Raw genomic sequence first — 12,664 nt, 5'->3', positions numbered from 1 at the left:
TTGAGTACCATTGCTCTACATTGTGAGCACGATAACTGCCTTGATTTTGCACCTGTCTTCACCAGACTTGTATCATACACTCCTAGCCTCCTATAGATGTTTCACATTATATTTAGCTATAATCTGATACACTTTATACACATGTTTGTAACTTGTCACTTCCTGTTCTCTTAGACCCTCTGTATGTGAGGTCACTGGTTTCATTGTAACAGTAAAAGCGCTAGACCACAAGATTCCATGCAGTAATCTCCACATCTTAGCTCTCTACCTGCTTCCACAGCCTGTACAGTGATGTTGTGCCAGCCTGCTGTCTCCCGGTCCAGGATCTTGCCCAGGGTGAGGGCACCAGTGATGGAGTCAATGTTAAATATGTTCTCCAGGTCTGTGCCCTGGTCTATAGAGTACCTAAATGAGAAACAATGTATGTTACAATAGCACAGCAGTGTGAATATGCAATATATTGATAAGCATTGTATTTAAATTGTAGACCACATAGGTCATTATCAAGCAATGGTACGCCAAAAAGTCATAATTTCTCAATTTCGTTTCATATCTAAAAATGATTAATTTCCTAAAATATTTTCTTATAATTATCTGTGCTGTCTCAGTGCAGGGGTACTCCATAATGTCATCCATTGCTTAGGAATGACAAATTGGGCCATTTCTAGCTGGATTAGACAGATATCTGTTCAGGGATAGCAAGATATTTAGTAAGCAAGTAATCAATCAGAGTGGGTAAGACTCAAGCAAGGCAGTGTGGGGCAGCACTTAAACCAGAATGTTTGGTTATGAAGTCAGGTGTGGAGAGTACAGATCAAAGGAGGTTATGATGAGGTTTATAATGTGCAGGTGAATCAGTACTTAGATATTGAGCTCAATTTTGGTCTTGTTTGTACATTTTCTTATGTTCTTCTAAAGTATATAGGTGCCTCTTTAGCACTCAGGCAACTCACAAGTTATCTGAATCTGTGGATATCTGGTATGCCTGTCTGTCTGTAGGTCACATTTGGATAAGAAACATAAGGACGTTTACAAATAAGTGGAGGCCATTTGGCCCATCTATGCTCGTCCGATTCCGAGAAGCTGATTGATCTCAAAACGTCTTAAGTGATTCAGCATCAACATCTTGACAAAGTGACGCATTTCATCCCCTCATCACTCTCTGTGTTAAGAAGTGTCTCCTTCCCTTTGTCCTCAGTATCTCCACTTCATTTCCAACTGTGTCCTCTGCCCCTGGTTACTGTGCTGCTCTTACAGAATTCAGGTTAACTTTGTCAACTCCTTTTAAGATTTGAAAGACTTCAATCATGCCCCCCCCCGCGCCCCCTAATTCTCCTGTAGCTGGATGCACTGTATGTGATGTACTGTTTCATGATACTGATAGGTTGTATTTGCAGCTGGGGTGAGGAATGTATTCTGTTGTCCAGGTCGGGGTGAGGGATGTATCATGCGTATGTTGTACCTCACAGGAGCATTGTCCAGGTCAGGGTCCACTGCATTCACGACCCCCACCAGAGCCCCCAGCCTCGCATCCTCCTGCACCTCCAGCACCGCGGCAGGTGGCCGGAACTGTGGGGGCTCATCCCAGTCCGTCACGCTAACCCTCACGATGGTCTGGTCTCTGAATGACCCCAGGTCTACAAAGCGAGGGTCCACGTGCTTATTTACTGCCTCCACCACCACATTGTGCGTTCGCTTGTTCTCATAGTCCAGGGGCTGGACACACAAAGCATGGGTCAGTTTACAGGGCTCACTGAGTTTGAGGGTCTCAACCTTACCTCAGTATTAGTTTAATCCACATCACAAAACAAACACTGCACAACACAATTTATTACAAGCAATCTGTACTTGAGAGAGGTCCACGACTGAATGGGTGGCATAGTGTTGTCAGGTGAGGATTGTGGTGTGCTCTCTCTCTCTCTCTCTCTCTCTCTCTCTCTCTCTCTCTCTCTCTCTCTCTCTCTCTCTCTCTTTGGAGGGGGCTTTACATTATCACATAGTTGAGGATAGGAGAGAAGGAGGGGTAAGATTGTACTGTATAGGGGAATCCATTTAATTGGAATGTTTCTAACCAATCAATAACAAAAGATCATAAGAAGCCCTCCATCACTATTTGAATTACTGCAGCATGCATTTGTGTATAAGACTGCATGTGCACAGCATTGAATTGTACATGGAAAAGACAGCAAACAAACATTCATTATAAAATAAATTGGCCTACACTGTATACTTCTATGTAAATTTGATCTGCATATTTTCAACACAAATGTTTAACACTTGGCTAACATTAAAACTATCAAACTATCAACACCCCAGTACCGAACATCATCACAGATTGCAGTAGAGTTTTCAAGGCGAGTGTACCTTTCTGACAGTGATGATAGCCTCTTGGGAGTCCCCATCAGTGCTGACTCTGAACAGCTCGGCCCCCTCCTCGTCTTTAATCAGGTAGCTCATATCCGTGTTCTCGCCCATGTCAGCGTCCTCCGCCTTCACCCTGCCAACTGGGGTACCCACTGCTGCAGACTCGGACACAGAGAACTGGTACATCTCTACAGAGGCAGGAGAGAGGGGGTGCAGTATGACTTCACTAAGACACACCGTCACAGACTCGGACAACAGGCTAAATTTTAGTGGGCATCCTCCGATCCCCAAACCAATGGCCTCTTTACACCCAGGCGCTTGAGAGTGGTTGTCAGCGAGCTTCCAGCTCCTAAAGAACAAACATCAGTCATTAGGTTCTCAGATGAGTACCAGCAGAAATGGTTTGGTACTCATCAAAATTAGGGGTCATCATCCAAGTCGCTGTCTAGCTCCACCTCCTCTCCGACAGGTCAAACTCCCCATAACTACATGCCTCTTCTCTGAATGGACAGCTAAATGATTGATGTATGAACTAGAGTGATTCCACCTATTGCTCTCTGTTTATTTTTAATAAAACCGTAAAGCAGCCAGTGATTTGAATTGGAACCCTCTGGTCCTTAGTGAAATATGGAGACTGGTATAGAATTATGGTCAGCGATAATAAGCTCAGTTGCCCAGAGATTGTTGACAGATCCCAGAGACCGTGAGACTGAATAGAAAATCGGGAGATTAGGTAGGTATGGGTCACAGCCAGATAATATGCTTGACCTTGCAAGCGTGAGCACCCTCGCTGCCGATATGAAAAATGCTTTCCTGTTACAAATGTACTGACGGTAAGCATTTGCGTGTTAAAAACAATATGAAAGTCCACATTTTTTTGTACTGGTGTGCATGCGTACCTGCGTACCAGTTATGTGAACCCCTGTTTATAACACATTCTTATATTAAAGTGGCTAACTCTTTCAATTAAGTGTCTCTAATTACTGTGTATTTATGTAGTAGCTAGTACATACATGTGTACTTACACATAATTACAATGTCATTATAAATAGTTACAATGCACCTCATGTGTAAATCTTTGTGCACGATATTCCCCTAATGATAATTCTTTTCTGCTACTATTGTGTACTTACATATATTGTGCAGAAAGATTTACACATTAAGTACATTGTAACTGTGCATAAAATATTGTATTTATGTGTAATTTACTAACTATGTAAATACACGGTAATTAGATACACTTAATGTAAAGTGTTACCTTAAAGTGTTACAGAAATGTTGTTAATGAGGCTGTTGCTAGCGCATCAATGCCCCTAGGGCAGTATCTCACTCTTTGTTTAATGCTGCTAAAGTCTCTCGCTCTCACACACTGTTGGACGTTTGTCTCCTTACTCTGTGGGAAGCGTGGGGGGCTGTCGTTGACGTCGGTGATCACTATGGTAACGGTGGTGGATCCCGAGAGCCCGCCCATCTGCCCCGCCATGTCAGTTGCTTTGATGACCAGCTCGTAGCGATCCTGCGTCTCTCGGTCCAGTTCAGCCACAGCCGTGCGAATGATCCCTGAGAGATCAATGAATACAAATAGATCAGAGGAGGCACATAAAATAACTACTACCAAATAGGCACAGTGTGACATGACAAGCAGTCACCACAGGGGTGTCTCTTAATGATGATGGTATTGATCTAATCGTTTGTCTGCTGTCTGATTTGTCTCTTAATGATGAAGGTATTGGTCTAATCGTCTGTCTTCTATCTGATTTGTCTCTTAATGATGATGGTATTGGTCTAATCGTCTGTCTTCTATCTGATTTGTCTCCTAATGATGATGGTATTGATCTAATCGTTTGTCTTCTATCTGATTTGTCTCTTAATGATGATGGTATTGGTCTAATCGTTTGTCTTCTATCTGATTTGTCTCTTAATGATGATGGTATTGGTCTAATCGTTTGTCTTCTATCTGATTTGTCTCTTAATGATGATGGTATTGGTCTAATCGTTTGTCTGCGATCTGATTTGTCTCTTAATGATGAAGGTATTGGTCTAATCGTCTGTCTTCTATCTGATTTGTCTCTTAATGATGATGGTATTGGTCTAATCGTTTGTCTTCTATCTGATTTGTCTCCTAATGATGATGGTATTGATCTAATCGTTTGTCTTCTATCTGATTTGTCTCTTAATGATGATGGTATTGGTCTAATCGTTTGTCTGCGATCTGATTTGTCTCTTAATGATGATGGTATTGGTCTAATCGTCTGTCTTCTATCTGATTTGTCTCCTAATGATGATGGTATTGATCTAATCGTTTGTCTGCTGTCTGATTTGTCTCTTAATGATGAAGGTATTGGTCTAATCGTCTGTCTTCTATCTGATTTGTCTCTTAATGATGATGGTATTGGTCTAATCGTTTGTCTTCTATCTGATTTGTCTCCTAATGATGATGGTATTGATCTAATCGTTTGTCTTCTATCTGATTTGTCTCTTAATGATGATGGTATTGGTCTAATCGTTTGTCTGCGATCTGATTTGTCTCTTAATGATGATGGTATTGGTCTAATCGTCTGTCTTCTATCTGATTTGTCTCCTAATGATGATGGTATTGATCTAATCGTTTGTCTTCTATCTGATTTGTCTCTTAATGATGATGGTATTGGTCTAATCGTTTGTCTGCTGTCTGATTTGTCTCTTAATGATGATGGTATTGATCTAATCGTTTGTCTGCTATGTGATTTTCACATTTTCTTGTTGCATGGTAGAAGTATCTGTAGCTTTGAGTGAGTTGTGTGAGTCAGACCCCCTTTGCCATACTGGAAATATTTCAGGCTTGTTAATTTGACACATTATGGTAAAATGTTTACTTGTAATCAAATGTTTTAGATATTACAGTAAGGTATTACTTCTTATTACTTCAGTTGGAAACCGTGCATCTACAGTGTGTGCAAATAACTTTTCCTGAAGTGTCAGATTTGTTTTTTTGTACCTTACTAGCATTACAGTGAAGATACTGGCTATTAAATCTCACCTCTTTGTGATGTGCTGTGTTTGAATAGATTAATGATGCTTGTTCTGAGAAACTGGCTTAATTCATTAAAAGGCTATTCAAAGATTAAGAATTATGTGTACATTTGAGTGCAAAATTTAAATGTGCACTCAAATTATTATTATTATTATTATTATTATTATTATTATTATTATTATTATTATTATTATTATTATTATTATTAGAAAAAGTAATAAGTAATAAGTATAATATTGCTTCTGTAAAAAAATAATCAGTAAATGTAACAGATTGCTTTTTGGAGCAAGTAATCATCAGTATATTACTTTTTTCATGTCAGCAGTAGAACTCTGGGTAATATACATTGTTAAAAACCTAAAAGTTTGTCGGCAACCACATTTGTGTCTGTATTGCTAATCTGAATTAAAAAGAAAATGTTATCACAGATTAAAGCTCACATGTGCTTTTTGTGAAGAGATTTAGAGCAAAATTAATGATGACTGACAGCTGGACACATGGATAAGAAGCTATTGTAGCAGATCTTTTTCATGTGCATATTGAACATCGCCGTGTGAGAACTTCAAACATTAAATAAATTCTCTAGATTTAGTTTTATTGGGATTGTGACAGAATGATGGGTTCTCTGTAGTATTATACATGCACATAACTGTATATAGTCTGTGTGCTGTGTACTAGGGCAGGGGGTAGGGGTTAAATCCTTGCATTGTGTCCAGTGTTTCCACAACGGACAGGGCAGCCAGTCATGTGAGAGTGTGGCTGGACTGTGTTCAATCTGACTGAAAACCCTGAGAATGTGCTCAAGCTAAATTGGATCATTTTCAATTCAGCTGCAGGGCCACGTGTATAGAGAAGGAGCAAGCTCATCAGGCTAAACCTGGGAGTCCAAGAAAGTATTGATTTGTGATCTATGTCCTGGACACAGAGATAGTGTCTTGTTGACATTCTGAATCAAATAGTATTTTTCTGTATGTGGCTCCTGCTGTCTGCTTGACCATCAGCCAACCTATCACAAGGATATTACATTTTGATTGCTTGATTTGTTTTACATGTGTTTGTCTGCATGATGTACCAGTGGCATAAGCTAATGAGAAATAATGCTATACAACCATTCACATAAGCACTTAAACAGAAGCATGTCACCATAGAAAACATATAAGCACTACAATGGTAATAATCATACCATAAAAATGATGAGACCTAGAATTAAAGTACAGCACCATGTAAATGAGATACACAACCCTAGCAAAACCATTAGCAGATAATAACACAATGGATTCTAAACAATTACTGGACACTGGTCCTGACACAGGAGCACACAGTCTGTTGCTTATACGGTAACGTAGCACTGCAACGCATTACCAGTATGTATTAATGTGTTCATGTCATTAGGACATCTATGGCCAGAATGAGATCCTGTATTATACTTCTACCAATGACAGCCTCATCCCACTGTAGCTGCTCTTGTGGTGCCCTATCTGCATTGTCACTGAAGATCATTTGGGAAGGGTATAGTTCTCATATTTTGGTGCCATTCTATCAGTGGGAGCCTGTGGCAAAGTGCCCCGCCCCTGTGTGCATTTGTGTGTTCTGTGTATGTATGTATGCGTGCGTATGTTAATGTTGGTGTATAGTCATTGGTACACGGGATATAAACGGGTCTGTGTTTCACGTGTATTTAAAAAGTGTAGATTTGTATTTAGGCACGGGATTGCACATCACGCACGTGCAGTTAAAATATAATATGTGAGCACAGGGTTGCACAGAATTAATTCACGTGCTGGGATTCAAGTGAATAATTAATTAGTAATTGAATCCCAGCACAATAGTATATATAGACGCACATTTCTTGCACTCAGGGTTGGGTGTTCGGAAGAGGAGAACGGGTGAGAGAGAGAGGAGAGTTAAAATCATTAGAATAATTATAAGTGTTTTGTACTCACCGTGTTTGTTTGTCTCCGTGCACCGTTTGTTAAGTGTTTAGTCGTTTTGTCTGTCTGTTTATTTTGGCGTCAAGTGCCGTGTCCCGTGTTTTTGTCTGTTCCAACCTTTTATTTTCTGTTCTGTTTATTAAATGCTGAACGCGATCACGCGCTCAGCCTCACCAAAACCCCATCTCTCTGTCGTTTGTGTTCCTGTTTCTGGTCTGACGCCACCCACTCCGGCCGTCTTTGTGACACGTGGTGTCCTGCGTGGGATCGACAGCGCCTCCAGGACTCAGGCCAGAGCAGGAACCGCAGTTTGGATTTAAAAAAAGAAAAAAAAAAAAAAAAAAAAAATGGCAGAAGACGCCATCAAAGTGCGGGACTGGATGCTGGAGAATGCTGGGCTGGAGGCCCAGTCTCTGCCCATAGTCGTCCAGGCCCTGTGGATGATGGACAGTGAGAGATGGGAGGCCTATCAGGAGGAACACACCCCAAACACCTTGGAGGAAGGTGTGGAGTTTGTCCTCAGCTACCTGGAGGCAACCATAAATGGAACAGCAGCCCAGGTAGCAGGACCACCAGCAGAGGAGTACCTGCTGTCCCCATCTCCACCAGCAGAGGGTGAGTACCTGCTGGCCCCATCTCCACCAGCAGAGGGTGAATGCCTGCTGGTTTTGCCTCCACAGCCCAAATGGGAGGAGCCTGAGCATCCACAGCCCAAAGGGGAGGAGCCCAAGTGGGAGGAGCCCGAACGTCCTACGCCTGAGTGGGAGGAGCCCGAACATCCTACGCCTGAGTGGGAGGAGCCCGAACGTCCTACGCCTGAGTGGGGGGAGCCCGAACGTCCACAGCCCAACAGGGAGGAGTCGGGGCGTCCACAGCCCAACAGGGAGGGGTCGGGGCGTCCACAGCCCAACAGGGAGGAGTCGGGGCGTCCACAGCCCAACAGGGAGGAGTCGGGGCGTCCACAGCCCAAAAGGGAGGAGTCGGTGCGTCCACAGCCCAAAGGGAGGCAAGTCGGGGCTTCCACAGCCCTGGGACCCAAGCCACCAGCAGAGGGAAAATGCCTGCTGGTTCAGCCCCAAGAGCCGGAAGGGGAGGGGTTACAGGCTCAACCCCCTGAAAATTTTTGGGGGGGAGAAGGGCAGGATGCTGGTGTCCCCCAGCAGCCTCTCGCTATGCTGCTGAAGGCAGCACGGCGCACACATGCCCAGCCGCCACAGCAGAGGGAGCCAGCACCGCCAGGAGCAGAGGAGCTGGAGCTGCCTCTGCCTCCACCACCTCCAGGAGCAGAGGAGCAGGAGCTGCCTCTGCCTCCACCACCTCCAGGAGCAGAGGAGCAGGAGCTGCCTCTGCCTCCGCCACCACCACCGCAAGGAGCAGAGGAGCAGGAGCTGCCTCTGCCTCCGCCACCACCACCGCAAGGAGCAGAGGAGCAGGAGCTGCCTCTGCCTCCGCCACCACCACCGCAAGGAGCAGAGGAGCAGGAGCTGCCTTTGCCTCCGCCACCACCACCGCAAGGAGCAGAGGAGCAGGAGCTGCCTCTGCCTCCGCCACCACCACCGGAAGGAGCAGAGGAGCAGGAGCTGCCTCTGCCACTTCCAGGAGCAGAGGAGCAGGAGCTGCCTCTGCCTCCACCACCGCCAGGAGCAGAGGAGCAGGAGCTGCCTCTGCTGCCCGTACCTCCGCAGGGAGTACGGTGGCCGGAGCCCCAGAAAGGGGAGCTGCCGGCCACGAAGAAGGGGGAGGAGGTCTGGAGACCACTTTCCCCAGCAGCAGTTTCGCTGCAGGAGTTCTTGTGGCCGGAGCCCCACAGGAGGGAGCTGCCGGCTATGAAGAAGGGGGAGGTCGGGGGACCACCTGCCCCCGCAGCTTTTTCGTTGCAGGACGGGACCAGCATGCTGTCAGCTGTGCCACTACCGGCAGGGGAGCTGACAGCATTGCCAGCCATGGGCCTACTGAAGCCTCCCTTCCCAGCCCGAGACTTTGTCCTGGACTGCTGGATTTTTAAGGGGGGAGGTGGCCGTTGAGGCCATGTGTGCTGCGCACAAGGGGGGGTATATGTGGCAAAGTGCCCCGCCCCTGTGTGCATTTGTGTGTTCTGTGTATGTATGTATGCGTGCGTATGTTAATGTTGGTGTATAGTCATTGGTACACGGGATATAAACGGGTCTGTGTTTCACGTGTATTTAAAAAGTGTAGATTTGTATTTAGGCACGGGATTGCACATCACGCACGTGCAGTTAAAATATAATATGTGAGCACAGGGTTGCACAGAATTAATTCACGTGCTGGGATTCAAGTGAATAATTAATTAGTAATTGAATCCCAGCACAATAGTATATATAGACGCACATTTCTTGCACTCAGGGTTGGGTGTTCGGAAGAGGAGAACGGGTGAGAGAGAGAGGAGAGTTAAAATCATTAGAATAATTATAAGTGTTTTGTACTCACCGTGTTTGTTTGTCTCCGTGCACCGTTTGTTAAGTGTTTAGTCGTTTTGTCTGTCTGTTTATTTTGGCGTCAAGTGCCGTGTCCCGTGTTTTTGTCTGTTCCAACCTTTTATTTTCTGTTCTGTTTATTAAATGCTGAACGCGATCACACGTTTGTGTTCCTGTTTCTGGTCTGACGCCACCCACTCCGGCCGTCTTTGTGACAGAGCCCCATATTATTGTAGCTGCCCTTGTGCTACCATTGACTCTCACTTCAGTGTCTGCATTGTCACTGAAGATCATTTGGTAGGTGCACTGTCACATCCAGATTACCTGCTCTAGCTGGTCACTTGAAGAAAGCAAGACAAGACTTATTAATCAAAACTTAACCTGTGCATTTGAGTTCTTACTCTCATCTCTCCCCTCCCAGGATGGTACAATCTGAAACGGAGACAGTGTTTTTATAACTTATTGTTTTACATGCACAACCCGATTTGATACGCTTCGGAAACGGCAGCATTAGCAGATTTCTGCTCTGAGAGCTGTTGATTGAGTGGTCTTGAAGTATATTAAATTGACATTGGTGGAGACAGGCGAACTGAATGTGCTTACTTGTCGACAGGACATACATATGCATTCCTATTACAGGTAGGATGATGCTCCTCAGGAGTGCTTGAGTGGCACTAATTCTGCTTAGCAAATGATCCTTGTGTTTCTGTGCAGTCTGAGGGATAATAGTCGCACGAAGGCAGTTGCAGTGGGATGATGTTGCCACTGTCGTCAATATCAGGAACATGGTAAACGCATGGAACAAATATGACTCCAAAAGTAGAACGTTTTTTGCTCACAGCTCTTTCTGTAGCTTTGTTTTTGAAGCCAGGCAGCCTGGCTTAGCACTGATTATATTATTGTGTTTAGCAGTAATAATAGCTGACCTAGTCATAGTAGTAATAGTAGTGTAATTGTTTACATTTGTATAACGGGACCCCTGGAAGATAAGAAGACTGAGTGAGCCACCAGTAAATAATAAACAGAAACGTGTTCACCGACAGCGGTATCAGCAGATAAAACTGACATCCACATTCAGATTCAGATAAATACAGCAACAATGAAAAAACCTTGAGCCACATACAAGTTTAATATGTGAGATACACATGCAACTAATTATAACAAATAAAGTACACCATAATGGGCATTTAATGTTATAATTCCACACTGTATACAGCACCCTTGTGGTTTATAAGTTAGCAAATAAAGCCTTAGAGCCTTATTCTGTACATTGTAAATACACAGAATTAGAGATGCTTAATGTAAAGTGTGACCCATTCCAAGTAAATAGAGAACTGTGTGTCCTCATAAAAGTAAATGGGATAAAACTAAAAGGGCATGGATAATGAATAAATTGGCATCAATCAGGAGTCTTGAGACAGTATATAAGGGAGTGGCTACAGCAGGAGACAGACTCAAAGAGCAGCTGTTTGTGTGCAGTGCGCACTCAGCAGAGCAGTCTTCTGGAAAGTGTTTCTGGAACTCCAGCTCAGACATCAGCCAGGGCTCTGTCTGCAAACTGGAAATAATACTGAACTTTGCAATGGACTGAAGTGTAACTTGGACAGAGTTTATGGAAAGGTACAATCATGTTTATGTTGAAGATGGTCTGTCTCAGCTCCAAGCCTTATTGTATGTTTTTTTTTTTTTTTCTTTTTTTACTGTACTTAATGTATTCATTGTTTTTTACTGTATCTTGTAAAGCGCTTTGTGGTGGTGGTCCACTATGAAAGGCGCTATATAAAATAAAGATCGACTGATTGATCGATATGTGTACCAGGTTGCACAATTACAGTGTTTGAGGTCTCTGGCCCTCCTGGTCTTTGTTCTACTACCCTTCTAATTTATTTATTTCAGGTCTTTATCAATTAATTGTCTACTGATACCTATAAAACCTGGAGGATTGTATTTGTGCGCCCCTGACATATACGATAACACTATTATTATTTATTTATTAGCAGATGCCCTCATCCAGGGTGACTTACAATTGTTACAAGATATGACATTATTTTTACATACAATTACCCATTTATACAGTTGGGTTTTTACTAGAGCAATCTAGGTAAAGTACCTTGCTCAAGGGTACAGCAGCAGTGACCCCCACCTGGGATTGAACCCACGACCCTCCGGGCAAGAGTCCAGAGCCCTAACCACGACTCCACACTGCTGCCCGACAGCAGCCAAAAATGGCTGCTGTCATTCATTGTGTAGCAAATTGTGTGCATTTGTTTAGATGTGTTCTGCATCCCTGCAGCACAACAGTTGGCAATGTTACAATCCACCATGGTTAACAAAGTTAACAAAGATGACTTTCGTATAAGAGTCTGTAAAAAACAGGGCAATCTGACAAGAAAAAGCACACACTGAGGACACATCTCATGCTGCTTCTGAGAGCCAATATGTTAATGCCAGGTTGCCTTGCCAAGTACAGTGCTGTAGAAAGAGATGTAAACAAGCATCAAACGATTATTTATAATGAAGGGCATATTGACAACTAGCAATTTACATCAATATTTCCAGAAACATCATTTTTCAGACCTGCCTTGGACCAAAACAGGGCCTTAATAATGCTCACCCTTTTCCTCTGTAATGCTCATTCTATTAAAGTGACACTGCAGGAAGCAGTGCTGTATTGCCCTGCATATGAGAAAGAGAGTCCAGTAGCTGATGTTAGTGGCATGTGTGCCTAACTTCATTACCCTGGAGCAGTGGCATGTCTTCCTTCTCCAGATCATAGTATTGCCAGGTATTGACAGGTGGCTATTGGGAATGTATGCTGTACTACGTTAACCCTGAGGTAATCTGTTAAGAGCTGTAACCTACAATTAAATAAAGAGAGACCTGCTGTGTGCCTCCACCATTCCTCTTTCCCTGTCCCGGAT

At 43.7% G+C, this 12,664-nt stretch overlaps 1 protein-coding gene across 1 annotated transcript in view; it reads right to left on the bottom strand.

Annotated features, from left to right (window-relative positions):
* The window catches only part of LOC117435613 (cadherin-22-like), a 209,306-nt gene that overhangs the window by 66,592 nt on the left and 130,050 nt on the right, over window positions 1-12,664 (bottom strand). Inside the window, exons 5-8 of the mRNA XM_034059049.3 lie at window positions 3,757-3,924; window positions 2,365-2,552; window positions 1,463-1,716; window positions 269-405 (exon numbers count right to left, since the gene is read on the bottom strand). Coding sequence (XP_033914940.3) covers window positions 269-405; window positions 1,463-1,716; window positions 2,365-2,552; window positions 3,757-3,924 — 747 coding nt within the window. The remainder of the gene's footprint in view (window positions 1-268; window positions 406-1,462; window positions 1,717-2,364; window positions 2,553-3,756; window positions 3,925-12,664) is intronic.

The sequence above is a fragment of the Acipenser ruthenus genome, chromosome 18 (assembly GCF_902713425.1).
Source record: "Acipenser ruthenus chromosome 18, fAciRut3.2 maternal haplotype, whole genome shotgun sequence".
Lineage (NCBI taxonomy): Eukaryota > Metazoa > Chordata > Actinopteri > Acipenseriformes > Acipenseridae > Acipenser > Acipenser ruthenus.
Note: the sequence above shows the minus strand (reverse complement) of the source record. Positions and strands in the feature narration are given on the sequence as shown.